This window comes from Boleophthalmus pectinirostris, unplaced genomic scaffold, assembly GCF_026225935.1.
Source record: "Boleophthalmus pectinirostris isolate CB_2022bp ecotype Guang Dong unplaced genomic scaffold, ASM2622593v1 HiC_scaffold_8, whole genome shotgun sequence".
Lineage (NCBI taxonomy): Eukaryota > Metazoa > Chordata > Actinopteri > Gobiiformes > Gobiidae > Boleophthalmus > Boleophthalmus pectinirostris.
Genome location: NW_026571515.1, coordinates 41,690,880 through 41,716,065, shown reverse-complemented (window position 1 = coordinate 41,716,065; position 25,186 = coordinate 41,690,880). Strand labels below are relative to the sequence as shown.

Here is a 25,186-nt window from a genome sequence, read left to right as displayed (position 1 = left end):
TCAACAGCTGCATGCTAATATGCACTTTACTTTTAGTCAACTTCAGTCCTAAGAAATAGATGTCTACAGTACACAGTAATCTTATTTTGACCTCAAGAGCTGCGAATAAAATATATCTGTGCAGGGGGAAGCCTCATTTTGCTCAAATACAAATTGTTCACAGGGAGGAGCTGTGGAGGTGGGCTGACAGGTGAAGTGGTCTGACCGGTGACAGGTGCAGTGAAGCAGAGCAGCAGATCTTGTAGTGCTCTTGGGGCAAACCCTGAGTCGAGCTTGGCAAACAGAGCAAGGGTCAGACCCGCCCTGGTGCGCCGGTCACTCATTAACCACACGCCTGCTGCTTATACACGCTCACATTTAGGACATATGTATATGGCACAAACTGCTACAAATGCTCCCACGTCTGTCCTCAAGGAGTTCAGATTCTTTAAAACAAAATCATCTTCCTTTTTTAATAAATTCCACAAATGGGTCACATGGCCACACTTCGATACTTTTCACTGCTCGAAGCAAGAGATCAGATACTAATAAACACTAAAATTTGAGCAAACTAAAAAAGTCCCATTCCTTAGTACCTAAAATGTGAGTTTTAAGCCATGTTATACTGTAATGTTGTTACCTCCTCCAAAATATTCCTGGAATTGTGTTTAGTTTCGTTCACACACTTGAGTAACTCTTTATTATTCTGTCCATGTCCAAAGCTCAATATGGCTTATAGACAAGTGTGGCCTATATATGTACACTTAATTTTTTTTTCTTTAAAAATGTAGTTGATGCAGCTTATATTCTGGTGCGGTCACGGAAATTCTGGTAGGTCTAATACTAAAAAGTAAGGAAAAATTCCCCACCGGTGTAAAGAAAAGGTACACGTGAATTATAGTGCAAATGACTCTTGTTTCTAACAAAAACTGAACTATAAATCTGTAGTAATAACAGAAATAAACCTTTCCTGAATGTTTTTAGAATGATCTTGATCTGTGTCAGAACAAGCAGAAGAGCACATAGACATAGTATACACACATGGACCAACATGGAACGGGCATGCACCGATACCAAGAGTGGTATTGAATATCGACACTGATACTGAAAGTTTTGCTGGATCGGGTATCAGTTCCATAATATCAGTCAAGTCAATATCCTGGCTGCGCCTTTAATTGGATGTAATAAGACAATTTACAGAACTTTTATTTCTATGAACTTCTTCAGCAGTGATGTGATAAATAACAGTCACATAACTCATTTGGCTCTACAGTGTAAGAAGTAAGCAGTGTTTTGAGGAACTAAGAGTAATTTTCTGACTCTTCAATGGTATCGGGTAATATTGGTTATCGCCAGATACTTAAAGCCAAAGTATCGATATTGGTATCGGAACTGAATAAGCTGGGTGGGTGCATACCTACTATGCAACCACTGAGGGATTACACAGATATAAGGCCACATGGGAATAGAAAAGAAAGTATTAAGTACTTTAATGTTGAAAATGTCATTCTGTGTATTGGAGCAAATTTAGTCTTGGTCCAATACAGAAATATTTAATAAACCACTCCTGAGGTCAGAGTAAGTCTTCTGTGTAATATCTGCATCCAATTGTGAGTTTCTGAGAAAAAGGAACTGTTATTAGCTTTACCGTGAAATTCTGGTCTTGTCTCTGGTCTCTGAGAGCTGTGAAAAGCACTTATAAACTCATCATGGTGAGTAATGAGTATGTTCAGAATGCAGAAGTGAGGAAGAACTTTGATCCACTGCAATTAGTTTAAAACAAACTAGTTCTGTTTTTCATGTTTTGGACCTGGTAAATCAGGTACAGCACATTTAATTGTTCTCTTGTGCTGTGTGCATCTGACAGTTGTGGTACAGGACCACACAGTGTGACCGAGTAGTAGTATTTGTAGTAGTATTACATGTCCTCTTGTGTTCCATGTGTATCTGACTCTTGTATGTGTTTGGCAGAGACATGCTGATCACTGAGCTGGACTCCTCCCTCTCTTTCGCTCAGCTGTGTGCAGAGGTGCGCAGTATGTGCAGCCTGGCCCCACAGCGCCCCCTAACGCTCAAATGGATCGACGATGAAGGTGGGTCCGGGGACAGATCAGACCAAATATAATGAACAATGAAAATGAACAGACTGGTAAATAGTCTGCTGCTGTTGCTGTTGTTCAAACAGCAAATGGCAACAGCAAACAGCAACAGAAATATGAATATAATTATTATTATCTCTGAATAATTAAATACTCATTATTTCACTCAGAGTGACTTGAAAACGCGCATGTTTTATCATGAAAAATACCCCATATAGAATAAATAAAGTCAATAAATAAATGAATAATCATAAAAAATATTTTTCCTCACCATCATCATAACTGAAAAATGTGATATTGTGACATGTCTATAGACATGCTCTTCTGGAGCGTGACTTGAGCTTCAGGATGAGTGAGCAGTACAGCACAGCGCTCAGGGGCCCATCTCCAGATCGAGAGCTGGCCTTGGTCACGCTGCGTGTTTTTGGTGGATACATAAAGGCTACATAGTTCTTGGTGCTCGGGGTGTGAACAGTGGTGCGTGTTTGCCGTGAGCTGATGGTGTTGGTGTGTGTGCTGCAGGAGACCCGTGCACCGTCTCCTCTCAGATGGAGTGGGACGAGGCCTATCGCATCCACAGTCGCTCCAAGAGAACTGGACTCCAGCTACACGGTCAGACCCATCTACGCCTCAACGGCATTTGTCACATTCATATATGTTTCTGTTATACGCCCAAGAAAGGCTTTTTCTGACAGTTTAAACTTGGACATGTTTTGACTCTTTTGGTAGTAGTTCTTCCTCCTGTTCACCTGCTGTTATGCTAATGTTGCTAACATATACATGGTGCTACTGTCAACAAAAGCAGAAAAAAACCTAACCTAACCTAATTGCATCTGTATTTTTGATTTGAGCCTTTTGTAGATTTTATTACTTTTTATGATTGAGTCTTTTTCCAACTTGACAAATGTTTATCTCAGAGATTATGCCATTTCCAGGTTTGACCTACATCTTTAAACTTCATCATAATTACAAAGCTAGAAAAGCTTTATCATTAGTAAAATCTTTACTATGATGTTACCTATGTTTTAACCAGTCTAACCATAGACTCTTTATATAAATGGACATGGCTAACATTCTAGCTGCCGCATTCCATTAGGAAGTTTGTGGCTCTGCCGGCTTCTTCTCACTTTGGTTCCCTTTGTCTTACACTGGAATACTGTCCTCCCTCTCTCTGTATCTGCTGCTGTGAGCCTCGTCATTTTGGGCTCAAAATGTTTGTATTAACCCACTCTACGTGATCCTGGTGTCTTTTTTTTTTTTTTCAAAATTTTGTCTGTCAGAAAAATCATATTTATAATATAGATTCTGGCTCCAAATTCACCCTGTAACTGTGAACATTGCGCTTCATTCAAGTGGCACTGAACGCTGTGGGTCACACTCACTTAGTCCACTTTTTTGTACAGTCTATGAGCCTAACCTGCCAGATGCACTTTGAAGAGATATCTTACAACTGTGTGTTTATTTGGTGCCTGTGTGTAGCAGGGGGCAAAAGGGCCAAAAGGGCCAAAAGGGCCAAAAGGGGCAAAAGGGGCAAAAGGGGCAAAATGGGCAAAAGGGGCTGACTGTGGTGTGTTTCTGTTTCAGTGTTCCCCAGTGTTCCAGAGAAACCTGGTCTGCCCTGCCCCGGAGAGGACAGTGAGTACACACACACACACACACACACACCTACTCCTAACTCACGCGCGCACACACACCTGCGCGCACACAGACACACACACACACTCATACACAAATCAGAATTGAGCTCTTCACACTGACATGAACAAATCACATACATGTCACATATGGGTAAAAAAAAAATCAGATTTGACCTGCAGTGTGAACATAGCCTAAGAAACACTTTTTGTCTATTTGAACTTGTGCTTGGGTCTTCCTCTGTTCTGATCAGATACAAGACATTTTTAAAGTATTAAGTATTACACTTCTCTGGGGTCTTAACTGCACAGAACATATGTAGATCACCATGTTACCTTTGATTGTTTAAAAATGCTGTATTTGAAATTGATCAATCATGTCAATGCTGTTATTGGCAGTTTCTTTTTTGATGTTTCTGAGTCTCCCTTCCCTTTGCTCCCTGTGCTAAGTCAGTGAAACTGCTGCACATCACATGAGGTTTGTCAAGTTGTAGTGTATAGTTTCGTATCATATTTTTGTAAATTTATAGAGAATTGGGTGACATAGGATTGTGGGCGGAGCATTGCACAGAATCTTACAGCTAAACATGGGGTTCTGATAATGCCTGAGAAGGATCGCTAAATTACTCAAACATGAACAGATGACATCTAAAACCTCTTCAGGCATGTTTGTGAGGGAGCAACATTATAACAGAAAAGATCCATAAAGTCGTTTGCATAATCTTCTTGAAGAGGTTGGGGCTGTACTCTGACGAGGCCTGTCACGATATCCACTTCTGGTTCAATATATGAAAGGTGTAACAATATATTCGGGGGCATGTACATTTCTTTGCAATAGTGGTGAGATTGGGAGAATAAATAACCTTTGCTTATTAAGTTCATATGTTGCTCTTCCGGCTCCGTCTGACTCTGGCTCCCATTGACTTACTTTGGAATAATGTGGACTGTCTCTCTTTAACTGTTTAAATAAGCCTTGTCATTTTTGTTTTAAAATGTTCATATTAACTCACTCTACATGATCCTTGGGTTTTTATTTCAGTATTTTGCCCGCTAAAAAGTTCTGTTCCTAATATGGAGCCTGGCTCAGATCAGATCCATTCACAATTTTGGTCATATGATGTTAAATTAGTTAAATTTTATATATTGTGTTGTGAATGTATTTTATGTCTTGATATAGTTAGAAAAATTACCAAATTAATTATTTTTTTATTTTTCATGTATTTAATAACATCCTTTATGCTTTAAATACCAGTGCTGCAGTGTAAATCCCCACTGCTGATGCATCTCTACTGATTATTACATTATACTCAATATACAATCTGTCTATTACACTTCATTTTTTAAATTTAAATACTTATATCTAAACTGGAGCTGCTCCTCTGGTCTCTGTGTCTCCGGGATAAGTGTCTGTCTGAATATGTGTCTTTACAGCTACAGCTGCTCAAAGATTCGCAGCTTTCCAGAACCTGAGTGAAGCGTAACCCTTTTATGCTCTTGCCAAATGTGACAACGGAGGATAAAATCACTTGGCAATTTGATGTCATGACATGAGATCTCATCCTATCCCTAATATCAACTTATCATTCAGTACATGACATTAACTCTGCTCTTGGGGTTTTTGTCAGTGGCATAAATAGTTTCAATATTATCGTTTGTCATCTGTATTTCAGCGATATATATCATGCTTCAAACTTTGTTATGGTGACAGGCCTAGTTGTGCGTCCTGAGGGAGAGGACTGGGCTGGTGGACCCTCCTGACTCTCCCTGTATCCTGTAAATACTTTGTTGCATGTTTGTTGAAGCAGGGCTGTGTCTGCTGCTGTCTCTCCAGTGTAGCCACCTTCATGGTCAGCATTCCACAGATACTCAGCATGGACGCCTGTACACGTACTCCTTTATCTCACACAGGGCCAGTGGCGGGTAGCATGGACACTGAATTAAATCATCAAATGATGATGGTAATATTGAAATGATTTGGTTGCAACATTTGATATAATGGGCAAAAACCAAAAACAATTAGAAACAAAAACAAAAGAGTTGTTTAGGTTGTGGTTCATCTTTTTACAGTCGCATTCAGTTCAAAGTTCACATTTTACACATGTCCAAGAGCCATGTACCATGTGAGAGTAAAGACTCCTCTGCATTTGTACATCTCTAAACTATAAGGTTAGCAGCTTTTACACAGAATAAGACCACAGGTTTTCAGATTTAAATGACTTAAAAAAGTGTAGTGGGGCAGTCAGTGTCAGAGGGTCAGTTCCGCTGGTTTGGCGGCAGGTGAGTGCTGATAACAGCAGCTGGAGCTCACCTCGGGGAAAGAAGGGACCTCATTAGTTAATATCTTGCAGGACTAAAATATTTATTTTAAAATATGTATTATTCTGTATATATTATTTTATTATTTATTTTAATAAATCTTACTTTAATAAACTGATTTTGTGAAATGGTAAAAGAGAAATTCAATTTGTCAATTAGCCAAACATTTATTTAGGTGGAATATTTGACATGGATTCTACACACACTGATTTTGGATCAAAATAACAAAACAAAATAGTTAGAAAAAGGATCCTGTAGAGCGGGTGCAAATGAACATTTTAAGGTCAGAATGATGACCCTGACAGCAGCAGTTAGAGAAAAGGTCTCAAGTCAGTTGGACTGTACTTCCTGTTTGGAACATGGCGCTGAGCAAGCTAACTATGTCCACTTACATATACATATACAGTCAATACAAGCGCCACAAATCCTTCGTTTGGTGAGATAAAGTTGAAAGTTAGATATTGAATCGGGTGACCGCCTTTCATTTTGGTTTTCATTTGGTTCAGAAGTTGGTTAAAAATAAAAATAAAAAAATAATAATGTGCTTTCTGCTGTTATTCTATGTTATAATGTTGTTCCCTCGTCACAAACACACCTACGTCACCCACGCTCCCAAACAAATCCATTAATATACAAAAACATGATCTAAAACTGTACTCAGCAACTTGACTAACCTAATGCAGTGTGCAGTGGTTTCATTACTGGGATGCACACTGATCATGTTGGGATAATGCTCTGAAGAGGGAGTGACTTAGCACAGCGAGCTAAGGAAGGAGTGATTCAGAGTGTCAAAAATGAAACTGAAATGTATAAAGCATTTTTAATATGTTATTTTGGGCGAATATTGTATTTTCCCACCAATAAAAGGTAACCTGGTGATCTAAATATTAGATCAGCTGACCTCATTATCATCTGTCTTTTGTGATGGGGACAAATGAAGCAGCACCTGCACAGTCGAACCAAACACCTCCTGAGGGAATACACGCCTGTTACTATAGCGACAGAGTGCTGGAGCTCAGCTCAGGTCAGTGGTGTCTGTGCTCAAGGGGCAAAGACATGTCCACAGTCACAAACTGGAGTCATCCAGTGGTCAGAATCGGCACCACCTGGATTCTACTGTGCAAGTATATGAAATAAGAGCACAGGGGATCAGAACAGTGACTTCAGTATTGTTTCTGTGAGCTGACGTGATGACCGTGTACTTCTGGGGGTGTGGCCGCAAAATGAATCCCAATCAAAACAAAGTCACAATCTGAATGGATTCAATTAGCAAATTGCAAATACTGCAATTTTGAAGTGATTTCCTATACAAACAACAAAAATATTCCTCGTCTTAGTCAAGTCTTATTGTGCATAAAAGCTGCTAACCTTGTAGTTTAGATCTGTGTACATGTTCTGAAATGTAACTCTTGTATTAGTTTGCCAGTTCCTAATTCTTCTGGATGTGTTTAAAACAAGAACTTTGAACTGAACCTGATTATTAAAACATAAATTACATATGTAATCTCAAATGCAGTGCTTGTTGGAAAAATTGCAGTTTGATATTTGCACAATACTTGAACCTCGCCTAAGACATACAATATACAGGCACTTTTCTGATGGATTGCCTTAGAGGTGACACGATTTCAGACCATGAGTGAGGAACATGTTTTAGTGTGAGCTTTTAGCTCCTCCTACTTAGTCCTTTCTGTAGTTGTGATATTGCATCATGATAGAAAATCAAGTGTTTAGGATCATGTTGAGCAGTTGTTTCTCATGGTTTTTGTAGTTCTGTTGTTAGATCTATTATGGATCAAGAAAATGCCTTGTAAAATGAATAATTACATTTTATCATTCCATGTTGTTTAATATTTAGTAGCTTTTACCAAACAGTGCAGGATGTGAATCTTGACAAGAATAAATAAAAATCAGGTAAAGACCTTGGAAAAGAAATGTCAGATATTCTGAGGAAATGAGAGATTGATGGCTGCCCTTATCCAAGCAGATAAATAAGCTGTTGCCTGGTGTTATGCAGTTGCCTGTGGGGGGTACAAAGACTCCAGCTTATGGGAGTCATGACTAAGAGAAGGTTGAGAGTCAGTGCTGTAGTGGAACCTGCCCTAGCCCCACACCTGTGCACTGTGTGATTATCTTCACAAGAATGATAGACATGGCTTGGTGCATCTGACATGAGGATACGGGGAGGGGCTTAAAGGAAATCATCTTGATCCTGTGACTACTTCCTGATTACTACTTCCTGGCTTTCACAATCAGTACTGACCAATGCCCTGAGATGTGTGAATGGAAAACTAGCTGTCATACAGCACAGAGTATGAGCCTCAGACTGTTTACAGGGGTGGGGGGGGTGAGAGGTTTATGCATCATTCATGCATGTTTGAGTAATTTAGAAATCTCTCCCGGGCTCTATAAAAACCCTCCTTATGGTTAGCTGTAAGATTCTGTACAAGGCTCCACCCACAATCCTACGCTCCCATGCTCCAACACGACAATTCTACATAAATAGACAAAAACATGATACAAAACTGTACACAGCAACTTGCCAAACCTGACGAGATGTGCAGTAGATTTGTTAGCAAGATGCACACCGATTATGTTGTGATAGTGCTCTGAAGGGGGAGTGATTTAGCATGGGAGCACTGTGAGGGGAGACTCAGAGCATCAAAAATGTTATAATTTATGAGTATTATAGTATGTTTACTATACAAGTAGAGCCCGACCGATATGGATTTTGTTGTGGCCGATATGAAACCGATATAATGGGAGTTGGCACTGCCGATAGCCGATATAATGGCCGATATATTTTGTGATGTAAAAATTCACTGTAAATCTTGAATTGTTTAAAAAACTTAGGTTTGGCTCTAGTGGATTCTAAATTGGGTTTATTTAGGCAACATTTATTGTTATTCTGACTCTTTACATCATATTTACATACAGTAGATTGGCCTAATGGCATTTTTGCATCACATTCTAGCTACTAGTGATGGGTATTCCAGTTTTTTTTTTTTTTTTTTGAGAACCGGCTCTTTTGGCTCGGCTCACTAAAGCAGCTGGCTCTTTCGGCTCCCAAGCGACTCTTGAGATTGTTTTGTTGCAAGCAGGACTAAACCAGAACTGAACCAGAACTGAACCAGGACTGAGTGTCGGGACTCGGTCTCTATCTCTCTCTCGAGCCCAAGATTAGTCCTGGTTTATTCATTTTATGCTGAACTGCAGCCAAAAATGCACTTTTTTTTTTAATCCTATGCACACGCAGATTTCTGAAAGTTTTGTTTTCAGCCGCTGCTGCTGTCAAACTACGGGCCTACAAGCGGCTTGAAGAGAAAAAGTGAGAAAAAGAGAAAACGTGGCTCCCAATAAGAAGCAGGCTCCCGTTGTTCGCTTCAAAGAGCCGGCTCTAAGAGCCGCTTCGATCGCGACCGACCCATAACTCCTAAATAGTAAAGAAACTAGCGCTCTTAGCCTTTAGCCGTAAAAACGTGCATGCCGCGGTAATTAATTATATGCATAAATGTGGATCATTCACACGTCTATTCACAGCTCATTTACATATCAATGCAGCTCCAGTAGCAAATATACAGACAATATAGTCACTTTACAACAGACCAATTGAAAACAGCCTGTTGATGTGTGGGAGCTACAGCAGCTAATCGCTAATAACAAATAACCAAAACTAGCTTCAAAGTCGACATATTTCCAACACTCAGCCTCACACAGGCTCCTCCTCACATCACAAGTCTGCACTGATAAATGTCCTTTTAATCCAGACTCAAACCGATTGTCCTAAAAAGAATATAATCTCAGTGTTGTGCACTGCTGCGGGTGTAAACAAGAACACGTGAGTGAAGTGACGTGACTCTGTGGTGTGTTCAGGGACAGTACGGACACAGACACAGACAAGTTACACCGCAGATAAATACTGACGCAGAGCCACATATTAGGACATTTATCTGTCTGTGAATTGGATTAAATGAACATAATGTAGAGAGTCTAAGCTTTATAAGGTCGATAGCCGATATGTCTCCAGGTGCCCATATCGGCCAATAATATCGGCCAGCCGATATATCGGCCGGGCTCTATATACAAGTATATCATTTTCAAAACAATAAGATAACATGGTGATGTAAACGTGTTCTGTGTTAATTCCCCACAGAACAAAACAGTCTGTCTTTAAGCTCTGTGCTACATGACTGGATACAGATGTGTATTATACTGAGAGAGGAGCCGTGCCTTCACTGTCAGGCTGTGAACAGAGGCTCTGTGTGGACGGGACAGTGGTCAGAGACTGTCCTCACCCCCAACACACACATGCTGGGTTTCCATGCATTTTGGGCAGATTATATTGCGTTCTATTCAACCATAGTTACTATTTACCTAAACTTTTAAATCAGCCTAAACCCAAACTATAACTTTTATTAACCCAAATCTGAACTTTATATCATGTTGTTGATCTGACAATAAAAGACATCATGACATTATTATTATGAGCCAATTTATATCAATATCAATATCATATATTTTTCTTTTCTTGGCAAACAGTTTGTAATAATATTGAAACCAGTCAGAAAAATCAAGCTGCTGTTTTGTAGAAAACATGAGGGCTGAGTTGGGTCAGATGTAGTTACAGGTGCTTCTTCAAAGCATCAGGAGATGTACAGCCTATTGAGGCAACAACAAAGATCTAGAGCTGAGCCTCTGACTTTAAAGTCAAAGTCTTTTATTGTGGTTTTAGGGACATGGAGCACAAACGCCCGGGCTGAATATGGGTCAAATGCCTGCGCTGAACCTGTGTTGCCAGAGCCTTAACCTGCAGAGAGAGACACATCCAAGTTTGTCTCATTCTCAGTTTATGGACAGGCCTCATTGAAAGCTCTGGAGATTTCCAGAAATCACTCACTGAGCTGCAGAGATTTCTGTTTGGATCATTTATTTATTTATTTATTTATTTATTTGAAACAGGGACAACTCACAATTTTTACCTTAACCTTTTTTACAGGATGATGTTTGTACATCAGGTCGTAGCATTAGTGCTAATTTCCACCTGTCGTCCCTGGACAAGTTCATTGATTGATTGTATTTTACTGACCTTGACTATCAACTGTTCTTGAAGACCTGTGTAGCATGTTTAGGGTAATCATGGGTAATCATCTTGAGAACCAAAACACCAAATTATAACATGAAAAACATCATGTTTAGGAAATTCAAAATCCAAATTTGACATGGTGTCCCTTTAAATGTGTGCCAGTAGTACCATTCTGACCGTAGACGAGAGCAGAGAGTGAAAGTAGCATTTATTTCCTTAAAGCATAAATAACATGTCAAACTGATCCAAATGCACAGTGTAACTGTTCATTTCTCTACACACCAGCTTTGTAGAAATGAAAGTTCAATCAGGAGACATTAGACTTAAGAGTTAATAGTAAAAGGCCCTGAGCTGTAATATCCTAGACCTGAGACCAGAGCCAGCTGTTTCTTCTGGATCAGCACCGATATCCCACCACTGATACCAGTAGTGCATTCCTGATATTTTCTATTCAAGTCATTGGATAATTTCCCCTCCACCACCAGGCACCAGCTCCCCCCTCCTCTTCCTCCCTCCTCTTCCTCCCTCCTCCTCCTCCCCCTCCCTCCCTCCGTTTCTCCTCCCTGCGCTCTGTCTCTCGGGAGGAGCCTGCTCCGCTCAGCTGCATCAGACACGGCTCTCCTCTCCTCTCAATGCAGCTTTTTGTGTTCGCCTCAGAATTCAAAAAAAAAAAAGAAAAAAAATGTGAGAAAGCTTCACTTCACGAGGGAGCCATGGCAGACGGGCCCGGAGCGAGCAGGCTGTGACGGGGACGCGGGCGGACGCCGGGACAGCTAGCTAGCCACCAGCTGCTAAATTAATCCCAGAGCTGAGCAGGAGGAGAGGAGGAGAGGAGGGAAGCTGACGGAGGAGAGGAGACGAGGGATGTAGCGCTGGCATCCGCGCTCCCAGCTCCCAGGATCATGTGCTGAGCGAAGGACCACCGGAGCCTGCAGCCTGCACCGGTGAGCCCCTGCCATCCTTCCCCCTTCATCCATCCATCCACCCTCCCTCTCTCTCTCCCCATCCGCTCTGGAGGAGTCTGGATGCCGCGTCACCCACTGCAGCCCCGTTAGCCCCGTTAGCGCCGTTAGCATGGAGGTGTGCGGTAGGCTAACAGCTGCACCTGTGACGGCGCCTGTAGCTGCAGCCTGAAGGCCACGCTCGGGGGGCAGGAGCGGGGAGCTGTAGCCCGTGCGGAGAGGCTGTTTGTGGGGTAGGGTGGAGGGCTGCGTGGGGCTGCGTGGAGCGGTGGAGGATGCAGTGTAGACTGGTTGACCTTCAGTACCTGTGACAGTCAGGAGATAGAAGACAGCGGCGAGGACAGTCTCAGATCACACTTGGATTGGCGTGAGGAGTAGGTCTGTCACCGGAATCACTGTAGTCACTTATCGTTCAATACATGAAGCTGGAATTATAGATTTAGTGTGTGTATAGTGGTGAGACATTTGCTATTTTTATGTAATACGATAAGATTTGAGCTGTAGAAAGTTGAATAAGTGTCTTCTATGGCTGATTATTTGTTTCTGTCTGTTCAAAAATGTGTTTAGTGTGATTTTCTTGCTTTGTGTCAGTGGCATAAAGTAGTTTCAGTATTATCGTTTATCGCAGTAGAGATATATCGTGCTTTCACGATGGGCCTAATATTAATATGTTTTGTGTGAAGAAATAGTGTGATTTGAGAATAAATGCAGTGTTACAGTCAAAACCTGTACGCACTTTAACTTCTTAGGTTCTTTTTAAAGACAATGCAGTAAAGTGTATTTACCTTGTCGGTATATACACTATACTATAATATAAGAAAACAAAATGAACATCATTGGCTTACCTGTACGCACTATTTATCAAATGATAATATCAATGAAGATGTGTAGATTATGTGAAAATAGGACATTTCTGCTCAATTCCTCCCTTTTGATTTGTGACTCAGAGGCTCTGTATTTGACTTTTGCTGTTTTAAAAGTGTACACTAGTTCATTTCAAATGGATTGCAGTGGTCCATAGTTATTCTACACTTACCTTATTCATTCAGAGCCACCTAGTGGTGCACCCCGATGAGTTAATAAGCTCTTTTCTCAACTTTCCAGAGACCAGAGCAGTTTTATCGTCAACAACAACTAGCATGCTAATGTACACTTCCTAATAATCGGACATTAAAACACTTTATAATAAGAAACAGACAGTACACAGAGGACTTATTGACCTCAAGAGCTGCTTATACAATATATGTGTACTGGGTCAAGACACACTTTGCTCAAATACATGTTTTTAGTTTAAAGAGAAAGTTTTAGTGATTGAGAATATGGAGCTAGAAGGTCTGTGGTTAGACTCATAGACTGAACGAGCCTGTTGTTGAGGTGTTCTCCGCATGCAGGTTACCTCTGGATGCTCCAGTTTCCCCTCGCTCCATAACACGCAGGTTTAGTCGGCCCATATCGGTGGTGCACATAATGGCAGTGGATCATTGCCATGTGCTTGTATCTATGACAAATGAAGCTCTTTACACAGGGAGAACATGCAAACTCCTCACTAAAAACCCACATGGTCCGGGAATAGAACACAGGACCTCTTGTTGTGAGGCTAAAATGTTTATCACTGTGCCAAGTGTGTCAGCTGCACAGTTATTTTCACTGACAAAAGGCATGAATTGTAAATGAAATTCCAATATTTCTCTTGGTCTGACTCATTTAGATTAATTACTTAACATATCTTATTTGATATCTCTATGACTTTTTAACCATGTTACAGTTGTTTCTTTCTCCTTTTCCCTCTTGACGTTGTATTTTGAGTGATTCATGAATGTTTGAGTGATCTTTAATGTTCTGTATTCAAGACGTCATTGCTGCGCTCTCCGGTCATTGCTTCTACAGTTTTATTTTCTTAATCTGTGATTTGAGTGGTGTTGTGTAGTCATTTTGCTATGAAGGGGGAAAAAATCCACTGCCCTAGTGAAAGCCCTGAAAGCCCATCTCTTAAAAAAAAAAAAAAAATACTTTCACTGTCTTTTTCTCTTGTTTGCCATTGTTTGTCTCCTCTTATAAATCATCTTTGAGTATCTTGAAAAGTGCTATACAAGTGTTATGTATTATTATTATTATTATTATTATTATTATTGTGATGTACAGCTCTCCATAGGCGGGGCCCACAGCATGCAGCACTTTGTTGTCATGACGTTTACAGCTGTGTCAGCTCCACTGGACACCACAGTTTTCTAACATGGAAGTCAGCGCACTTGTTTCTTTTATGAAGTTGTTTTAGATGAATATTATGATTTAAAATTCTAACTCAATAATCCACTGGTGTCCTAGAGTATAACGACAACATCTCTACTTTAAGTTTTCGTTCATGTAACAGTGGTTTCAAAACCTTGTGGAGATGATGATGTTCTGATGCTGACAGGGACTACAGGCGTTCTTGTACAGTAAATGTGTCTTCCAGAAGGTTCTACGGTCCCACTCTCAGGGTAAATGCACCTGCGGCTTTATTTAAAACACAATCAAAAACCACACAGCTCCAACTGAATGGTCAGTAGATCTAATGTTTGGGTCTCGGGCCTGCACAGACCTTTGCCTGGAGGTTTGATTCCTGCTACCAACTTTGCTTACTGTCATTGTGTCTTTGAGCAAGACATTTACCATTGCCTTTATGAATGTTACTGTGAGGGCTGAAATGATTTTCTGTACAGATGTTGGTGTGGCCCAGGCAGCTGTGGCACTGTAGCATCTTCTAAAACTGCTGTGTCAGAATAGCGTGTGTGTCCAGTGATGATGACCTCTGCGTGCTGACTGGACTCTGCTCTAATAATAGAGCTTTGAGTAGAATGGTGAGCGCTGCAGTGCAGTCATGTCACCTGAGAACGTTTACAGTAGTTTGTCTGAGCTGGAGCTGGAGAGATCTCCTCACTGTGATGGTGGATGGTGATCATGATAAAGCACAGTGCTACAGTGGAACAGTGGCTTATCACTCTTGCCTCACAACCAGCAGCTTCTGAGTTTGATTCTTGGATGGGGCCTGCAAAGAACTGTTGCATAGTACTATAGTCTTTTGTGTGATTGGACCGTGCTGTGGTGAAGGACATCTGTTAAGCAAATGAACTTGGTTAAACTTTGAACCATGATAAAATGTTTCCTCATTATGTAATACAGCATGAGTTCATGATCGTATTAGTCGTATTAGGCAAAGACTTCAGTGATTTTAAAGTATAATGTCTTATACCTAACAATATTTATACAGAATTAGTCTGTAAAAGGAAAATAAACCAGCCCTGTAGTTTAGTCTTCATGTTCTGAAATGAATGCGACTCTACACACAGCTTTAGAATGTTCTCCTGAATCCTGAACACGAGTCAGAAAAAAACCCACAATGAGATATTTTTCCTACTTAAATGTAATTGTGTGAAATCACCTGTGTGTTCTGAGGACAGTATTTCACTGTGGTGACTGAGCTCTGGAGTCAAGCTCAGGTGTGGGGCCAGAACAGAACTGTATTCATCTCCTCTCAGCACAGTGCCTCCTCTAAAGGTCACATATCATGCAATATTCAAGCTTTTTAAATTGTTTAGGAAACCTTTGGTTTGTCATGTTTTATTATGAAGGACTTACTGCGGAACATTCCAGGTTAAATGTGTCCTGAACTGAAGGGTTAGTGTTAAACTGTGGCACGTAAACAAACATGCAAATGCTAATCATAGGCACATGGATGATGCTGTACCTGTTGTGGATTATCCACACACAGACTTTCACAGAAGTGGTGTGTTATTATTATTATTATTATTTCTCCAGGCTAAGTTACATGTCATCTCTATGGAGAGGCAAGCATGCATGTTTTAAATTGTGTGTGGAAAATGTTTCTGATTGGATGTATGAGCTCATGTTTCGTTGTGTCCTTAAATTTACATGATCCTGTTTTATGAAAAACATGATAGAGATTGATCAATAGTTATTTTGTTTTTGTTTTTCATGGCCTCATTTTGAACCCTGAGTGAACATGATTCAGAATGAACTGTTGGCCCTGCCTGTAGTCCTGTCTCTTACTCTGATGTGGTACCATGGCAGAGAAACACCCTTCTGGACTTATCACAGGCAGTTGTTTATGCATTAGCATAGCTTATCCATTAGTATCTCTGATTGCCATCCAGTCTCCAGTGCGGGGCCTTTACAGTGTCTCAAAGTGTTGTGCCTCCTAACTGTTCTGCACCAAAGCGGCCCCAAGCGAACCATGCCAGTGGAAATGAGGCTTTACTGTTTTAAAAAGTTACTAGAGTCACAACTGAACCTGCGTCTCCAGAGCCTTAACCTGCAGGTAGACACACATCCAGTTATTCTCAATGCCTCATGTGAAGCTCAGAACCTCCAGAATTCCCTCCCTGAGCTGCAGAGGCTGCACTAGCACTGACTCAGGATTGGCTGCAGCTGCTGGAGTTTTTACATAGTGACCGTTCAGATCAGAGAGAGGCATTTTAGGTTTAAACCAAGTGGATTTGAGAATTGAAACTGGCAACCCAAATGAGAGAGTCATGTGGGGCTCATTCTGCTTTCTAATTGGAGAATCATCATGAGAACAAAAAACAAATTTTAACATCAACAACTTGTCCAGCATGTCCAATGTTTTTGAAATTATAACAATTTCAGTTAGGATTTGTTAGTAAAAGCTCTGTTTGATTTGAACATGTTTATCTCATTCTTGGGGACACAGATGGATCATGTTGATGAAATTCAAAATCAAAATGTTACCTTTAAGGCCTATCGCTGATACTGAATGTGCACATATCAGGGGCTTTGTGTCTTTGAAGCGTGACTCTGGTCTCCACATGTGTCCTGTGTGGGACAGTTACAACGGCTCTTTGTGGAGTCGGGATGGGGGGGGGGGCTTGTGTGTATGGGTGTGTGTGTGTGTGTGTGTGTGTGAGGGGGGTCTCCTCACACTCCACTATCTGTTCTCTCTTACTCATAGTTTAGACTAATCCTCCTCAGTCTCTGTTGTTAGACAATTTAACAAATTGATCTCGTGGCCTTAAATGTATTGTTAAAGTTGGATAGTTTAAGAAAAGCACAACACAAGCGGCTTAAATATCATCACATTTAAGACATTTAAGACTTACATTAAAAGGCCTCTACCTGATTTTCTCTCCTGTATTATATAAGCATCTCTTGAGGTAAAATAAGTCCACTGTGTATTGTCAGCATCTAATTATAAATCCTTTTATTGCCCAATTATCAGGAAGTGTGTGTTAGCATGCTAGTTGATGTTAGCTATACCGTCACAGCAAAACTCTGCTCTGATCTCTGAGACTTGTGAAAAGTGTTTCTAAATTGGTTGTGGTGAATAATTAGGATGCTCTGGTTATGTAAAGTACGTGACACATAACTTTGGACCACTGCAAACTGTTTAAATGATCTAAAACTGTTTGTCACATTTTTAAGACTGTAAAGCACATAATATGGTTTCTCAGAAATCTCATTACTGACATTTCCATAGAACATGGTGACATCATTTTACAGCACAATAATGTAGAGTAACAGCTATGTCCTGCACTCGTCCTGTAGCAGCATCACAATCACAACAGGATGAGAGGCCTTTAACTGTTGGTGCATCTCATCATCATCACAAACTTCAAGACAACAGAACAGAACTAGTTCAATTAAAACTTGCAAGGAAAAGCTAACGACAACTAGAATGTTATAAGCACTTCCACATGCTTGAAAAATAAAAGACTTTATAATTACGTAGATGCAGACAGTACACAGTGGACTTATTTTGACCTCATGAGCTGCTCATAGGCCTACAACATATCTGTACTGGTGCAAGGCACGTTTTGCTCAGTTAGATGTGAAAAATATGGAGCACAGGGAAAGAACCAAAACGCAAAATAAATGGCCTGTAAAATGTTTTTTGTAAGTGTGAATAAATCAACATAACAATTGTTAAAAGCAGTATTTGTTTTATATATTTAACCTGTTTAGGCAATAGCCAAGGCTTTACCATGAGAGTGGAGGTGGGGGCAGCAGGCCGATGCTCTGTGCCCCGAGGAGGAGCTCTGTCTGGGGCAAAACCTCTAGTGTGACGTCACGGGGCCACTCACATAGATTAACAGCAATACAATACACAATCACAATTAGAATGGTGCAATTAGCTAATGGTAAAGACTGCTGTTATTTCAGTTAGTGGTTCTCAAACTGTGGTGCATTTCCCAATGATGCTAGATGGGATTCTACACTGTTGATTAAAAGTCACATTTGTTTACAAAAAAAAGGACTAAAAACAAAATGGCCCTGTATAAACCCCATAGTTTAGACAACAAACATTCTGACTTTAAAATGCTAATACTCTTGGAAATGTTACTGTGAACTGAATCTAAGGCGCGTTAACACCACAGCTCTGTCCTGACCACCACAGTGCTGGTTATGTAATCTATATGTACAAGCAGGATTATGATGTAAGAGGAAGAACCAAAGAACAATCACATCATGTCATTTCTGTGACATGATGGCCTCTACTAACTATAAGAATCACCAAACTGTTATAGAAGTGCACCATTCTAGACCCATGGAATGTCAGTGACTGTTAGTGGATCTGCTATTACATCATTATTACCAAGAAGTGCCAACAAATCAACTTAGATCTACTTCAATATCAAAAATCAATACTCATTTGAACTGGTATAGGTACTAAAAAAGACCCATTCACAGGTCAGAAATGAACCTTTTCTGAAATCTTTAGGATGATGTTGGGCTGTATCAGAAAAAAGTATAAGAGAACATAGATTGTATACGCCCATGGACCACTCTGGATCCTACTTGGACCACTGAGGGATTACACACGTTTAAGGACACAGTGTTGAAAATTACATTCTTTTTTTTTCCCTAATCTTTGTGGTCAATCACGTATCAATTCTTGTCCTTAATATCGAAATTGAGTTTGAAATTTTTGCATTGTGCCTACACTAGTTTAGAGTATATTTTAAAAGCAGCTGTTTGTGACTGCTGTGCTCTCTGTGTATCTAATTCTAAATCTTGTTATTGATCACAGACCCAGATTAAACTAGCGTAGCGTTTGAGATGAGCTTGTGTGGGTGTGTGAGGGCGCTCCACACTGCTTTGCCCCCGGACACGTGATTCTAATTTGATACCCACATATAAGATCTTTACCTAAAATCCCAGTCCCAGACTCAGAGTGTCAGCTTGTTTTGCACATATGTTTTCAGACTGTGTGTTTCTGTAAGGAGTTTCCTTACTGGGAGGTTGCTTTCTGGTTGAAGCATGAGTCAAAGGCCATTTTTCCTTATAATATGATAATGAAGTATTTAAATACATACAAGACATGAAGAAGTATAACATATGTTTAATAAATCAAGTATATGACCCTCTGTGTGGAGGCTAGTGCTGTCACGATACTAACATTTCAAATTTGATTTTGATGCTGAAGAATAGGTTCAGTACTGAATACTGTTTTTAATTCCCAAATGATTATTTTAAAAGCTCTTAAAATAATAATATTAGTTTTGTTACACCATGTGGTGCAGACTCAATATGAAACTGATTACATTATGTAACTTTTTTAGTATTGATACCTGCTTAAATGAGTACCTAGTTTTGATACTAGTTTTAGTATCAATTAGAATCTGATTTTGGATATTTTGACAACTGACAATCCTATGTCCACATGTCCACATGTCCACATGTTCACATGTCCACATGTCCACATGTCTACATGTCTACATGTCCACATTCAGTTATAATAAGGCTCTGGTTACAGGTGCTACACACAAATAACATTTATGGATGGATGTTAGAATGAAAATGTCATTTTTCGCAATAGGATTATTAATAAATAAATAAATAAATACATTGGTGGCACGATAGCTGAGTGGCTAGCACTCACGCTTCACAGCAAGAAGGTTCTGAGTTCAGTCTGTGGGTCCCCCAGGCTTTTCTTTAAGGAGTTTGCATGTTTACAGTTTCCTCTGGGCAGTTCAGTTTTCCCCATCAACTCAAAACCTGCACAATAGCTCAAATCCTTGAGCTAAAATAGTCCTGACCAAGACTAGTCAGAAGATCACAGAGATGGGTTCCCGGGCACTGCCCACTGCTCCTGAGATGCCCCAGCAGGACTGAAGGATGGGTCAAAGGACAAATTGTTCTATGGGCATAATAAAGCACCTAAAAATAAAATAAAAATAAAATATAATAAATAATAATAATAATAATATAATAATAATAATAATAATGCACCATCTGGAAAGCCATCTCACAGATACATACTGGGGTTTGTATTACTCCTTGAGCAGCTGTTATCACATGTGAAAGAGGGAGGCTTTCCTTAGCTCTTGTTTCTGACTACTCCTTTTGAGCATTGTTGTAGCACTTTTCACATTTTAGACATTCTGAAACAGACTGCAGTGAGTCATGTGACGTGAGGGTTTGGTGAAGAGTCATCTGCTGTAATGTGTCTTGGCTCAGGGAGTGGCTAATACATGATTATTGTCATGTTATTATTATTACATTGTGGCACATTCCATACTAACACTTCCCACAACAGCACTTTGAAATGATAAGACATTTTGAACATGATTTTGTCAGAGCCCTCCACCACTAGTCTTATTTTTCATGAGCATATACCTTGGGCCATTATGTGAATTGCATAAACCTTCTAATGTTATATTGCTGTAATCCTCATCATGGGTGTTCTGTCTTCCACATTTCAATATTATGTGACACTGTTTATGACTATAGCACCACTTAGCACCACTCACACTTTCTGTCTGTAGCTTGGTCTTGTGTTTAGTCCTGGTGGGGGGAGACAGGAGGTTGGTGTCAGCTGTAAGGGTGTGGTGGTGGAGGAGCTCAGAGAGGCAGGTGGGGGCCAGGTTATGGAGGGACTCGTACACGATGGTGAGGAATTTGAATTGGATGCACTGAGCGACAGGAGATCTCTGAGGACAGGGGTGATGTGTTCACAGGAGGAGGTGCGGGAGAGGAGGCGGGCAGCAGAGTTCTGGATGTACTGGAGTCTGTTGCGGATGAGGGTTTCAGCAGACGAAGGGGAGAGGGATGGGCGGAGGCGGGCGATGTTCCGGAGGTGACTTAAGGCAGTTTTGGTGATGTGTTTGATGTGGTGTTCATAGGAAAGTTTCTGATCAAAGATGATGCCAAGAGGTGGGAGGAGGAGGGAACTGAGGAGCCATTGATGAAGAGGGTGAGGTTATTGTGGGTTTGGGTAAGCGTTTTGGGACCAATGATGATTATTTCTGTTTTGTCACAGTTGAGTTGAAGGAAGTTTGATTGGAGCCAGGATTTTATTTTGGTGATGCAGTTTGTGAGGGCCGGGGTTATGATTTTATTGGACAGGTAAAGTTGGATGTCATCTGCAAAACAGTGGAACTGAAGGCCGTGGCGGTGGATTATATGACCGAGGGGGAGGATGTAGAGGATGAAGAGGAGGGGCCCGAGAACTGACCCTTGGGGGACACCTTGAGTGAGTGGAGCAGACGGGGACTTTCAGTGGTTGATATTGATGAATTGATGCCTATCAATGAGGTAGCAGGTGAACCAGGAGAGGGCGATGTCAGTGATGTTGAAGGTGTTCTGTGGCGGTGAGGTCCAGGAGGATGAGGATTTTGAGGCTGCCAGAGTCGGAGGAGAACAGGAGGTTGTTGGTGACTCGGAGGAGGGCTGTCTCAGTGCTGTGATGGGAGCGGAACCCGGTATGCATTATTTCAGAATCATTCAGACTGCATATATGAGTGGACATAGCTAGTGCACCAGCCGCCGCGTGCCAAATAGGAAGTTCTCCAGGAGGCTCTTCTGGATCCTTCTGACCCTGGCTCCAATGGACTTACATTAGGATCTGGTGGCTCCTCTCTCTGTACCTGCTGCAGTGAGCCTTGGTCTTAAAATGTTCATATTAACCCTAGCTACGTGATCCTGAATTATTTTTTTGCAATTTTGTCTGTCAAAAAAAATCCAAATTTGCCCCTGTAACCATTAACATCGCGAGCCTCATTTGAGTGGCGCTGAACACTGTGGGTGATGTCACACCTGCTTAGTCCACTTAATTTATCGTCTATGTCTTCAATGGAGAACATACAGAGAACTAGTCTGGATCCTGGGAAGTCAAGCAGTATTGGTGATGACTTGCGTGTTGGAAAAGCACTGTGGCACTTCCTGGGGTTTATGGAATCTGAACTTGTTAAATCCAAAGAGTGAATTGCTGAATTTCAGATGACATCACAGTATTCTGCTGCCCTATATTAAATAAAACATAAAACACATGCAGTCAGCTGAAATGAATAGTGTTAACATGAAGATTGTTGTTCAAATATAGCAGGTTCTAGGGTCTCATCACTAATAGAAATGATCTGGTTCAACATTTATCTTATCTGATATTGTCTGATATTTCGTAGGAAAATACAAAATTATCAGTTGGACAAACTGTCTCTTGCCCCCATCTTAGAGTATGACATCGCATTCTAGAATCTGAAACCCATGTATTTATGGGTTCCAGTTTCATACATCTGTGTAACATTTTGAGGACTTTTCACCAGTCAAAAGAATCATTTAAAGTGTTCATTTCTATGGCAACAGTCTGAATATTTGATTATTCTGAAACCCATGGATAGGATCAGACCGTCTGCAGTGTAACTATTCTGTATATGTGCAGTGCCAGCAAAATGCAGGAAGTTTCATATACACATATACACTCAGTCAAGTTTGGACACTCTTTTTCATTTCTGTTACTTTATCTGCATGATTATTTATTTTATAGAGTCTCACTGAAGCATCAAAGCTATGAATCACACATATGGAATGTAGGAAACAAAATATACACTAAGAATAACTCCCAACTTGTTTCAGATTTAAGATTTTTTAAAGAGCCTGTACCCTTTGCTTTGATCACTGCTTTGCACTCTTGATGATTCTTAACCATGACATGGCACGCCTGTGAAGTGAAAACCATTTCAGGAAACTTCGTCATGAAGATCACCTTGAGAATGCCTAGGGTTTACAGTAATGTCAACAAAGCAAAGGGTGGATACTTTGAGGATTTAAATACAAAATATAAAACATATGTAGTTGAGTTACTTATTTATTTATTGTGTTTTCTACATAATTCCCCATATCTTTCTTTGTATATTTGTATGTATTCTGTATGTGTCTAAAACGTAGAAAGTAGTAAAGGTAAACATTAAAGAGAGGGTGTGTTCAGACTTTTGACTGGCAGTGTAGGCCTTGCCCATATTTGACCCTGATGAGCCTGACAGACCTGAAAGCACCCGGGTGACTGTGTGCGTCTGTGTGTGTGTGTGTGTGTGTGTGTGTAGAGTGAGGAAGCCCAGGTAGAGCAGGGCCTTATGTAACAGGCTGTGCCACTCTCAGCACAATGGCTGCACACACTTATCCTGCAGTTATTTTAATACGGAGCATTGTGCCCAAAGAGAGGGGCGGGTATATGCCCAGGGAGTCTGAGTCCACCAAGATTATTAGTGAACTCATCATTTTATTTACATGATAAGGATTTATGTGGGACAACAGCAGAAAGGAGAAGTGAGTGAGCTAAAGATCTGGTATTTGTCTGTATTTATTTGCAAAAAAGGCAGATTAAACTCTTGATTCAAGGAGCTTTATGTAAATACATTATTTCTTAGTACTTAGTACTTAGTACTACTGAGCCGATACGATATTTGATATTTGGCTTGCTGCTGTGGCTCATAACTGATAGATATTTAGCTTTTAAATTCAATAGTAAAGCCCCCAAATGTATCTTAAGTTAAAGTAAACAACATAAATTTACTGTTCACTTTAAAAAAAAATAATAACAAAATGTATTTTCCTGGGATACAGCCATAATGGGCATGGGGCAGCACAAAAAATATCGGTATTGACTGTGGGCATCAAGTATCAATATTAGCCTATACAGGAGAATCTGTATTGATATTGATTGATACCAGTACTGGAAATGATATATCTCCATCCTGAGGAGACGCCCCAGAGGCACTGAAGGATGGGTCAAATGCAGTGTACCTTAACGTTAACCTTATCTAGTGGCCGCTGGACTCACACGGAGCATTTCTCTGAGTCTTCTAGATGGAACGTTTATCTATATGGTATAATGTCTTTTCCTCATCTAAAACGTACCTGGAGTGTTGATTTCAATCACACAGTAGTTCTGCATGTAAGGCTTTTTCTGGGCTGAAAACACCTTGTTCCATCTGCCCATGTCATGACGTGGTGCCTTCCTTTCTCAGACTCTGCAACTGATCATTTCAGAGCTCATAAAGCCGCCGAAGCATTTTTAGTCTCATTTGATTCAGTCCAGGCCCTCACCAGCTGTATGTGTGTATAAACAGAGGTGAGGACAGAGCAGAAGGAAGAGTAGAGTTTAAAATATAATAAGATGGAAACGTTGTGACTCTAATAGTTCCATAAGTGAGAATAACAAAGTGAAAAGTAAATAGTTTTAAGTGAAATGTTTTTAAAATCTGATTTAGGAGTTAATGTAATCACACAGACAAAACATCTTCAGTAAATCCTGTCTGAAGGAGCAGTGCAAAAACTCAAATGATCCAGTCATTAACATTAGTGATAGACCAATATTTGGATTTATTAGCCAATTGACTCTCAGCCTTAATCCACCATCACCATCAGGCTGATATTTTGTTTTGGTTAATCTGCTGCCTAAAAATACACACAAAGTTTTATTTTGGCACATAAATAAGAAGAGAAGAACACAAAATGTGACTACTTGGTTCCTTGGGTTTGTGGTACAAAGGGCTGTGGCTGTCTATGCTCTGGATTCTAATTAGATTAGCTATGGAAAACCCTTATTGGTCGATCTGTAATTAACATTAACAAAGTCACTAATTTTAAGTCAAGTATTGTATGCATAACAAGTACTTCTAAAATATACAAACCTTACTCTGTATATAAAAGTGACTGCTTTTGAATGGTTTTCCATGTATTATTAGGAAACGATATGAAAGCCTTAGTGATAAACTGCTCAGGACCTTAAGGAAAAATTGTTTTCTCTTGTGGACAGTGCCAGTGTCTCATGTCTGATAAAACACACTTTATGTTGGAGTGGACACAGACACTGTGTGAAAG

At 40.3% G+C, this 25,186-nt stretch overlaps 1 protein-coding gene across 2 annotated transcripts in view; it reads left to right on the top strand.

Moving 5' to 3' along the window:
• The first annotated feature begins 1,813 nt into the window (after nucleotides 1-1,813).
• Nucleotides 1,814-25,186, top strand: part of prkcz (protein kinase C, zeta) — a 47,554-nt gene continuing 24,181 nt past the window's right edge. The window contains exons 1-3 of one of the 2 annotated variants that reach the window (XM_055166007.1): nucleotides 1,814-2,072; nucleotides 2,601-2,690; nucleotides 3,663-3,713. In XM_055166007.1, coding sequence (XP_055021982.1) covers nucleotides 1,955-2,072; nucleotides 2,601-2,690; nucleotides 3,663-3,713 — 259 coding nt within the window. In that variant the 5' untranslated portion in view covers nucleotides 1,814-1,954. The remainder of the gene's footprint in view (nucleotides 2,073-2,600; nucleotides 2,691-3,662; nucleotides 3,714-25,186) is intronic. The other variant, XM_055166006.1, reaches the window with a different exon arrangement.